General features: G+C 41.2%; 1 protein-coding gene across 1 annotated transcript in view; it reads right to left on the bottom strand.

Annotated features, from left to right (window-relative positions):
• The window catches only part of SLC9A9 (solute carrier family 9 member A9), a 491595-nt gene that overhangs the window by 362616 nt on the left and 118152 nt on the right, over positions 1-10827 (bottom strand). The window contains exon 6 of the mRNA XM_019503549.1: positions 7798-7903. Coding sequence (XP_019359094.1) covers positions 7798-7903 — 106 coding nt within the window. The remainder of the gene's footprint in view (positions 1-7797; positions 7904-10827) is intronic.

Below are 10827 nucleotides of genomic sequence, written 5' to 3'. Positions count from 1 at the left end.
GGAAGAGCCAGGAGCAGGAGGGGAGGGTGTGTGTATGTGTGTGTGTGTCGATACATCCAATGAGGGAAGGAGAGAAAGACACACAGACAGACAGACAGAGACAGAGAGCAATGAGGGACTAACTGTATGTGTGTGTGTGTGACTGTGTGTGCAGTGAGGGAGGGAGAGAGTGAGTGTGTGTTCATAGGGTGAGTCCCACATGCACACCCCACCATACACATGCACTCACACCCCCTCTTGCACTGTCATACATGCAGACCCTCACATTCCCCCACAAACCCCATACCCCACATATCCACACATACACCCACATGCTCTCTCACCCCATGCTCACACCCTCCCCCACACCCCAAATACCCACCAACTAACAGCACCCCACAAACTTATCCCCATGCCCTCACCCCCCCAATATACAAGTGTAACATTTCATTTCAAACTACTGTGCAATCACCTCTGTGTACACTACACAAACACTTGTAAGTCAGGGCAAGAATATTTTTTTAAATCAAATTAAGGAATGTTGTAGATGTTCAATTTTTAGAATGTAGAGCAACCAGGGGACAGGGCTACCAAAGCAGCCCTTGACAGCTTGCCAAAACTCAGTAAGTGGCCCTCTACCCAAAATAATTGCCTGCCCCTGGCTTAAAACCTCCTTCCACACCTCAGTATATTTACAAGTGTACTTGAATGGGTAAAGAATGCATAGTGGATCAGGGTTGAAGACTAAAATTAAGAGATTAACTTTCAAGATACATGCAGTATCCTTAAAATATTAAGTTTCAAACAGTTATGCAGTCTCACTCTCATGAAATTTCAACTCAAGTCAGTAAAGGTCCTCAGAATTTAGTCCACAGATGGGAAGCATCTCATTTGATTCATCTGTAAACTTCTATCCACACTTTTACTGATATAATGAAAAATAACAAATTAAATGAGGGGTGTTGTAGTTGTGATGGTAGTGTACTTTGTGCCTGAAAGGCTGCCCAACACCTCTTCAAACTCAATATAGTTCAATACAGCATCTTTCACATACACACACATGCACACACACACAAACTCCTTGCCACTTACATTTAAAAATTCAAAGGCCTAATATTTATTAACAAGAAAAAAATGTTCTTAGTTTTTACATTTTTAAGTCCTTCTGTCTAGCTGATCAAGTGGCTCCTAGAAGGTTGCTTACCTTAAGAAGACAAAGGTTAAAAAAAAATAAAACTGTACAATGGAAAGGTTTGTAGTTAAGAAAATAGTGGCCTCTATGCTTGTTGGACCTTACAGAGGATTTTTTAAAAATTTCTCTATGGCAGTGTGAAGAGGCAAACACAAAGGAGGCATAACATAGATGGAGTAGTAAAAATCTCATCAGTTAGAACCTTTTAAGGAAAAAGCTCCTGGAATACTTCAGCAACTCTGAGATAAGAAACAAAGGAAAAAAAATCAGACGCTTTGTGTTACCTTTTTGATACAAAGCTATGTAGGAAGGCAGGGTTGAGTGGCATGGTAATACCCTCGGATGACCACCAGACTGCTGCCTCCTTTGGTTCCTGGGGCTCTTCCCTCTCTCTCACTCTTCTACCATGCCTTGGATGTTATTTGAAAAGTAAAGGATTGTGAAGCAGCCGAAGTCCCCCAGAGAAACCACTTGTCTAATCCCTCTCTCTCACAGTCTCTGGGTATCTCTTGACACAAGGTGCCTTAAGTGCTGTATTTGTGGCATCTTACTTTCCCTACAGAAACACCTATACTTTGCTGGTGTTACTGTTCAGGCACTTCCCCTTGTTAGAGCCTCAGCCTTCTTGGCCTCCAGCCCCTTTCTCTTGCTGGGCCACTTAGCCCAGGCCTACTGTACTGGACCCAGCTTCTGGGCTCCAACCCTGTCTTGACTATTATGGCTATGTTTTCTGCTTTGGGAACTGCACTCTCTGGCCCTGTTTCTGCCCTGCTCAGGACTCTCACCTGCTGTAGCTCTATGCCCTGCTTTGGGCACCAAGTCCCTTGGCTCTGTCTCTGTCCTTCTCTGGGCACCAGGCTCTCTAGCCCTGTCTCTGCCCTGCTCTGGGCACTACTGGGACCTCCTACACCCCTGATAATCCCAACCCAAATCACTGGTCTTAAACTATAACAAAGAAACGAGCCCTTTGGCTATAACACAACATAAAGGCAGGCTTGTGCTTTAACTGAACCCTCTTCTCACTGGAAAGCCAATGTTGTAAAGAAAAAGTCAGGCTATCATTTTAACATAGGCAGCCCCACTTGGACAGCCATGTAAACAAAGAGAATAGGCCATTGCTTTAAGACTACCAAAATTGTCCTTGCTATGAGTAAATGAGTCTCCCTCTGGGCACTTCCTAACCCGGGTCTCACCCTGCTCCTGACGGTTCTGTCTCTAGCCAAAGTTCCCCAGGAGTTACTTTCTGTCTCTGTGGGGGGAAGGAGCAGGAGAAACGGAAGGGCTCACAGTCTGCTGCTCTTCACACAGAGCTACATCCCCTGACTGCCTTGGGGTGTGCCCTTATCTAGTCCCTTCAGTCATCAAACCTGGTGCTGGTGAATCACTGGCTCTCATGCGTTTGTCCTCTATTCTAATGAGCATCTTTTCCTCCCTGCAATTGCCTACATTGATAGTCTGCAGACCTTATTTTGGCTGTATGTTTACACAGGCAGCTGTGGTCCTAGTGTGTTTTTGCCTTGTCCATAATGGGAGTCTCTAGCTCCCTGTTACAAGATGCAAGAAGAAACCAAATGGGATGAAAAATAATAATAATAATAATAATAACATACGTTCATTCCTAGGAGCAATAAAATGAATCCAAATACTGTAGATAATGGTCTCAGCCTTGAAATATTATATTTATGAAGATATGAAATGCATTTCTTTGCTTAAAAATGACAGGAGAATGTGATCAGAAATATCTTCCTCTTGCTGTACAGGATTTTCACAGTCTTTCACCCAAAATAAATGGTTTATTATTTAAGAGTTATCACTAGTCAAGAAGACTGAAGCCGTATGTTCAACCTGACCCAATAAAGTATCTCAAATACCTTGCTTTTCACAGAGACATGTTGAGGTTTTATAATTTTGGGGTTTGTCAGCATATATAATATACCTCTATATACTGAGCACATATATTGTAAACAGACAGAGGAGACTATACAGAGAGCCAATAACTATCACTTATTTGGTGCTGAATATATTTTAAATGGCTTTCACGTAAAGAGGTAAAATCAATACCGACCACTACAAAGAATATACAATTTCCTGGAAAGGAAGATACACAGGAAATACCTGACTGCTACTGTAAATAGTCACACAGACTTGGCTGGAGAAACAAAAACATTTTCAGTTATCACATGAGTATTTTTGAAGAATAATTTATAGTAATTAATGTTGAAAGATTTAGATATCAAAGGGCTTCTTTTAGCAGTGCAGATTCTTCTTCAACAGCTAGAGGCCTGAGTATAAAATGAGTTTCAAAAAATACTAATTTTGAGCTATTACATCCTTTTCTTAGGCAGTTATTTTCCATGAGAACTGTGACAGAGATTACTTTGTTCAACGAAACAGTTTGTCTTAATAATGCAAGTGGCTGGGCATTTGTGCAAGGTGATTACTTAGGCTGAAATCCTCATCTCAGTACCCCAAGTACTCTGACCTTGGGCAGGTGATTTCCTTCACTTTTCATAACAGATGAAACCCTATTTCACTTTCAAGTACCTAAGTAGCACTCAGGTTGCTGTGTAATAATTTTTGCCACTTACGCACAAGTTCGATTTTATTTCCACCTGTGGCAGAAGGGATTGTACCCCAGGTACATACCTATTGAAAGTAGGAAGAGCAGGGCTCTAGTAGCTAGGGCACTTGCCTAGGGAACAGAAGACCTACATTATAGGGCCCTCCATCTACAGGGGGTTTGAACCTGTGTCTCCCACTTGCCAACAAAGTGCTCTAATCCCAAGCCTGCAAGCTACCTACTGCCCACAGCTCTTTTTATTTCTTCTCTTGAAGGATACCCAAAGGAGAGCTGCCCAAATGAAGAAGATGCATGGGGTCAGGAAGAGGGTGGCTATGTGAAGAGATGCCTTTGTGGAAAAAAGGAAGCTCTTGGTTTTGGTCCCAGCTGCTGTCTCAGTGTAGCAGAAGCAATCTAATTGTTGTTTATGTACAGGGTGCACAAAACCCATTAGGGGCAAGTACCAGAAGACTTCTGCTGATCAAGTTAGAACAGAGGAATATAATGGAAACACCAGATAATCTAATATAGTATTCATGAGTCTGTAAAAGTTTAAAATATGGGTCTGTGGACACTAGTGGGGACTGGGCAGTTGAATTACTTGAAGTACAGGCTTCAAAAGTATTTGGCTACTATACCTCTAGATTTATTTGAGATACAGCACATATCAGCATCACTTCCTAAGCCTGTACAAAAGATATTATGTAAGCTGGCAGTAACTGATGAATAAAGTGTGGGGGGTGAGGAACCTATATAGCAAGCCCTACTTGCCATTCAGAGAGCAAAGCCACCATATCATGTCCATGAATGCAGGAAAAGGGAGCAGAAAGGATCGCTGAGTAGTTCTTGTCCCCTCCCACCAGCTACAACAATGAATTCTACCCAAAGTCAGTCAGAACATGGCACAAAAGGTCATATATAGAAATGTAAGATTTACATTAAAATTAAAAGATTAATTTTTAATTATTGCAGATGTTTGCCATGCATTTCTTCAACTGGCTGATAAAACATATTTGTTTTTTTTTCATCCTTTCCTTCCAACCCAGGGCTGGGAAAGCCCAGCCACTGCCCCCAGCCCTGGGACTGCAGTTTTCATACCCTTTCCCTGCCACTAAGCTATTTTTAGCCCCCACAACCCTGACTCCCAGGTGGACCCCTCTGGTGGACCAGCCAGCCCCCTGCCCAAGCCTGCCAAACCCCCGTCCCACAAGCCACTCCTGGTGCTGGTTTTACTGGCATTTCCAGTGCCAGGAGCTGAGAAAGTAATTTGGGGTGAAGTGAGGTGTGGATGAGATGGGGGATTAGGTTCACTGTGGGGGATAGCTTGTCTGGGGGTGGGGGCCTGTGGGGCTAAAAACAGCCCCTGGTCCTGGGGACCACTTGCAGACCCATTTGCAGACCCTGCCTGCATCCCTGCTCCTCGGATCACCTCTCAGGTACCCTGATCGACTCCCTGATCACCTTCATAGATCATGCCTGTCCCCCCAGTCCCTCCTTGGGCCCTGCTTGCCTTTAGTTCCTCCTCATGGACCCCACCTGCCCCTGATCCCCCTGTGGTTTCTGCCTACCCCCCTGATCTCGCCCAAGCCTGCTTGCCACCCTGATCCCCTGTAAGCTCCCCCCATCCTGACTTACCTTAAATTGGATGGCCTTAGATCAATCTAACCTCCTCATAACCTCTCTGTTTGTCTGTATGTACCCAAATTGGGAACTGTACAGAAGTTCAGGACAGTTAGATCAGTCTAAAAATGGCCAACCTGATCTAAGTTAGATTACCTCAGGGGTAGGTTTAACTTGGATAAGGTCAGCCATTTTTAGACCAATCTAACCTTTCTGAAACTTCTGTACAATTCACACTTAGTTTGACCTAACTAGAGGTACACACCCCTTCTTGATTTACTCCATCCATTGTGTATGAGAAAGTATAGCATTGCATTAGTGGCCATTTACATATTTTTAAACATTCCCCTGCTATTCAATTCACTGTTGCACTTTGAAAAGAGCTTTGCATAACACTTAAAGTAAAACTTAAAGGTGCACATGCATCATGAGATGAGGGTAGCTGTACTTCCCGAGCACTAGAACTTCACATTTCTGTACTCAAATAAAAAGAAGCTGTTCGGTTTATCAGGGTGCTAAGGCACAAAAGTCGACACTATCTGTAGTACCTCTTTACTTAAAAGGCTGTATGAAAGAAGTTCACAGCAGGGTTAAAGAACACTGAATTTGTACAATAACTCATTATTTAGGTTAGAAATTAAGTAACACTTAGATTATCGGCACTCTGCTTTCTTTTCAGTCTCAGCAATCTCTTCTATCATGTAAAGTCTAGGTATTACTCCCACTAACCATACAGAAAAATATATCAGCTTGCCAGGGTAAACAGGTCCTATTGTAAAGAGTAGAGCTGTGACCTGCTAGAGACAGAACAACAGATGAGAAAGCAGGAGCCTGTATTTGCAACAAGCATCTCTTTATTTATTTTCTGTCTCCATCTGCAAGATGATGGACTTGCTTGCAGGAAAAAGAGGAGGAGATTAGAAACTCAAGACTTACATCCTATACCACATTGTTGTGCTTTCCAGATTTACATTGCAGTTGAATAGTTCATCATGGTCTGACTTTTTCAAGAGCTCTCTGTAATTTGGCAGCACAATTGCTGAAAACCATAGATACTTAACAGATTATAGATCTCCTTGAGTTATTTCTAGGTTTAAGTGTTACCCAGCTATTCTCTATGAAATACTGAATCAGTAGAAGAACAGATTAAATGACCAAAAGTCTATTCTCTCTTTAATACATACAACTAAATAAAATTGGGGAAAAAAGATTACCATCTTTGCATTTATTTCACTATTTATTTAATGCAGTGTATTCCTAGTTTAACTTCATGGATTTTTTTTTTATTATTTCTAATCTCTACAGGTTTCCTTTTGTTCATCTTATTTTCTGATGTACATACTCTAAGCAACACATTCTACCTGCAGTCACTGAATATGACATATGTGCTATGTCTAATCATCAAATTCAATGCACAGACACACGGCAGCAGCTGGATATGTAGCTCCTACCCTAAAACAATAGCAGAGGCTTACTGTAGGTGAATGTAAGAGACCTTGCATTGAGAAAATCATTAATTTAGTAGACACGTTAATTCTAATCTTGCCTATCTTGCAAGAATTTTGTACACTCTGTGAAAAAGGTAGGCCAAAAATGAGAAAAATTCTTAGGGAAAAAAATTCCTATTTGGTTTATTATATGGTGGCCAAAAGTCACTTTGCAGTTTCTGTGGGATATGGTATTCTACCTGTCATCTCCCTATGGCCCTTCTGAGTTTGCCTGGCTGTGTACTATCAGATAGTTGCCGTGTCCCATCCTGAGGGAGACTGCATTATGGCCCCATCCCTGACTCAAGGAAGTACTTAAATGTATGCCCCATTTCAGCCTTCTGGGGTTGTTTGTATTTTTAGCAATAGTCCAAAGAGTGTTAAGGCTGTGACACATGTGGAAGTAAAGCTACCTAGTTAGCATTTTATGGGGCAGCACAATCCTGGGAGAATAACTGGTCCCTCATTTGTGAAATTCTTTAGGATTCTTAAGACAACAAGGAGATATATATGTATAACATCACCAGCTGAAGTTCTGTCAGCCTTAATAGGTAGACTGAGATAAGAACCACTTTGTGGGTTTGCCTTTGAAAATAATAGGCTGCTGAAAATATAAGGAATTTGAGATAGATTCTGCTTCTGATTTTACATGCCCCGTTAGCACAGAACTATCCAGATACATTGTTTAGAACATAAAATGCATCAGCATTTCTTTTAAAAAAGATATTCTTTTCTGGACTGAGTACCCAAGACAAAAAGTTGCTAGTTGCTATTTAGACACACAATACCTATTAACTGTATTGGAAATTGGTTGTTTAATGCACTAAGCACACCTCTAGACATACATCCCTTTAAAGCAGTTATTAAACTCTTGAGTTTATATCTGTATTGAGAGGGCACTTTACTAGGACAACTAAGAGTTACTTCACAGGGTAAAGGATGTAGAAATTTGTACTTACTATGTGAGAACTATAGCCACAGCATCATTGAGGACGCTTTCTCCAAAAAGGAGTGTATATAGATCAGTATCCACATGCAGCTCATGGAAAATAGCCAGCACTGTCACTGTGAAGAAACAGGCAGAGCAAAGCAAACTTATTATTTTCATGTTTTGTAACACTTTGTGAACAAAAGAGCAGGAAAAAAGAAAAGGAGTTTTGATTAGCAAGTTTTAAAGTCTGAATTATATAACAGTTTTCATGTTAACAAAATATAAAAGAAAATGGATACTGCAAATATACCAAATCCTGAAATTCAGCAGTAACTTTATAGTTCATATAAAATGACAAGACTCGCAATATCCATTCCCTCCCACTTTCAACTGTACATGTATTACATAGTCACCATATCTTTATTTAAATCTACTATAGAGACAATAATTTTGTGACTTAAGCAAGGAGATCAAGGTTTTGCTACAGACTTAGGATGATTGGGCCATAAATTTACTTTTCTATGAATAAGATCATAAAACATGTTCTAATTGGGTTGTGGAGCTTAATTCTGTGATATTTATGAAGCGCCTTAAGATGCTTTGAATGCATTGCTAATTTATATATATATTTTCTACAAGGTTGTATATTGCATTTATATTTTGAGATTCTTGGTGAAAAAAACAGGATTCAAGTTTGTTCAAAATTAAGGCTTGGTAACAACCTCAAAGTATAACCCCTATTCATTTTGTGCCTTAGTTTACTTATCTGTAAAGTGGGACTAGTAATGCTGACTCATCTTTGTAAACTGCTTTCTCTTTTATAAGCATGAAGAACATTGTGTACAAGCTTTGTAGATTTCATAGACATTAGGGCTGGAAGGGACCTCGGAAGATCGTCAAGTCCAGCCCCCTGCTTGACGGGCAGGAAGTCAGCAGGGGTCACAGGATCCCAGCAAGATAGACTTCCAGATGTCTTTTGAAGGCACTCAGAGTGGGTGCTTGAACCACCTCTGGCAGCAGTCTATTCCAAACCTCGGGGGCTCAGACAGTAAACAAGTTCTTCCTTATGTCCAGCCTGAATCGGTTATGGAGGAGTTTGTGACCGTTTGACCTCATCATCCCTTAGGGTGCTCTGGTGAACAAACATTCCCCCAGATCCTGGTAAGCACCCCGATGAACTTATAGGTGGCCACCAGATCACCCCTGAGCCTGTGCTTTTCCAGGCTGAAGAGCCCCATGGCTTTCGGCCTCTTTTCATAAGGCCTGCTTTCCTGACCTCTGATCATGCGCGTGACTCTCCTCTGCACTCTCTCAAGCTTCTCCACATCCTTTTTGAATTGTGGAGCCCAAAACTGGACGCAGTACTCCAGCTGCGGCCTCACCAAGGCCAAGTACAATGGGAGGATGACGTCCTGGGATTTACTTGAGAAGCATCTGTGGATGCAAGCAAGCGTTTTGCTTGCTTTACTAGCAGCAGTATCACATTGCAGGCTCATGTTCATCTTGTGGTCAGTCATGACCCCCAAGTCCCTTTCATCCACAGTGCTAGTCAGCGTAGTGCTGCCGAGCCTATAAGGATGCTACAGGTTTTTCTTCCCAAGGTGAAGAACCTTGCATTTTTCAGTGTTAAACACCATAGGTTTTTTGTCCGCCCATTTCCTGAGCCTGTCAAGGTCAGCCTGGATCACCCTCCTGTCTTCAGGTGTGGACGCTTTATTCCAGAATATTGTTTGTATTACTATTTACATTTGTAAATGCAAAGAGATTTTTAAAAAAATACAAGTTCTTAGTGATTTGTACCTGAAAATTACATAGTATCTCATAGAATTTGCTTCACTGATGCTCATTCTGGTATATAATTGTGCAATTGCCTAAATCTTAGTAGCAGAGGAATCCTGAAGTTTAGAAATGCCTCCAGCATGTCAGGTTAACATCTGACATTTCAGAAATGGGAACTGACTCCTTTTACACTGAAGCTACCATTGATGATTCAGACACTAGCATGTCTGGATGATTTTTTTCTCTCATTTAAGGTCCTTACAACTTACGTTCAGAATACTGGGAGAATTGAAGCTGTTGCTGAAAGAATTTTCCAAAGCAAAAGCAGAAGCATTTGGAATCTAAAATTAGTTTGGAGATTTAATTCTGATGTTCATCTCTGCAGAGGTGTTGCTCATACCATGAGTGAGATTAATACATGCTCAAAGCACTCTTCATGAAACTATATTCCATACAGGATAATTTAGGGCTTGTCTGAACTTCAAAGGGTTTGCTGTCTTAGCTCTATTGGTAGTATTATACTGAAGGAGCCAGGCTGACAACGTGGTGTGCCTGGCTGAGGGTGGGTGGGTGGAGGTGGAGCGTGGTTTGCATGGCACTGAGGAGGGAGCACCTATATAGCAAGAAGCCTGCACAGCATATGAACCTCAGGTCTGTAGCCTGCAAGGCATGTGTCCCCCACTGAGCCAGAAGTTAAACAGCCCTGATCTATACCATATATATCCATTTTACGTGTGCAATTTTCAAATATCTTAGAGTTAATATACATCACATTTACCTCTTCCCTCCTATGCATTAGGTCAGTTACTTTGTAAAGGAGGAAATTATATTTGTTTGGGATCATTTGTTCTTGACAAAAAACTTGTTTGCTGTTTCTTATCATCCTCTAGATTATCCTCTAGATACTTACAAAGTGATTATTTAATAATTTGTTCTAGTATCTTTCTGGGTATCAAAGTTAGGCTGACTGGTCTGTAATTCACTAGGTCCCCTTTTTAAAGATAGTCACTATTTGCCCTTCTCCAGTCCTTTGGGATCTCCCTTGTTCTCCACAAGTTCTTGAGGATGATTGCTAATTGTTCAGAGATTACTTCAGCTAGTTCTTTAAGTACTCTAGGGCAAAAATCATCAGCTCCTGCCAACTTGAATATACCTAACTTATCTAAATATTCTGAAATGTCGAAACAGTGACACTATTTTGACGAAATGAAATGGAACAGCGGTTTCAAATTAAAATGAAATTTGAAACAAAATGCTGTTCCGTCAAAACACAAGTCGA

Source organism: Gavialis gangeticus, unplaced genomic scaffold (assembly GCF_001723915.1).
Source record: "Gavialis gangeticus isolate Ggan-Ray unplaced genomic scaffold, GavGan_comp1, whole genome shotgun sequence".
Lineage (NCBI taxonomy): Eukaryota > Metazoa > Chordata > Crocodylia > Gavialidae > Gavialis > Gavialis gangeticus.
Note: the sequence above shows the minus strand (reverse complement) of the source record. Positions and strands in the feature narration are given on the sequence as shown.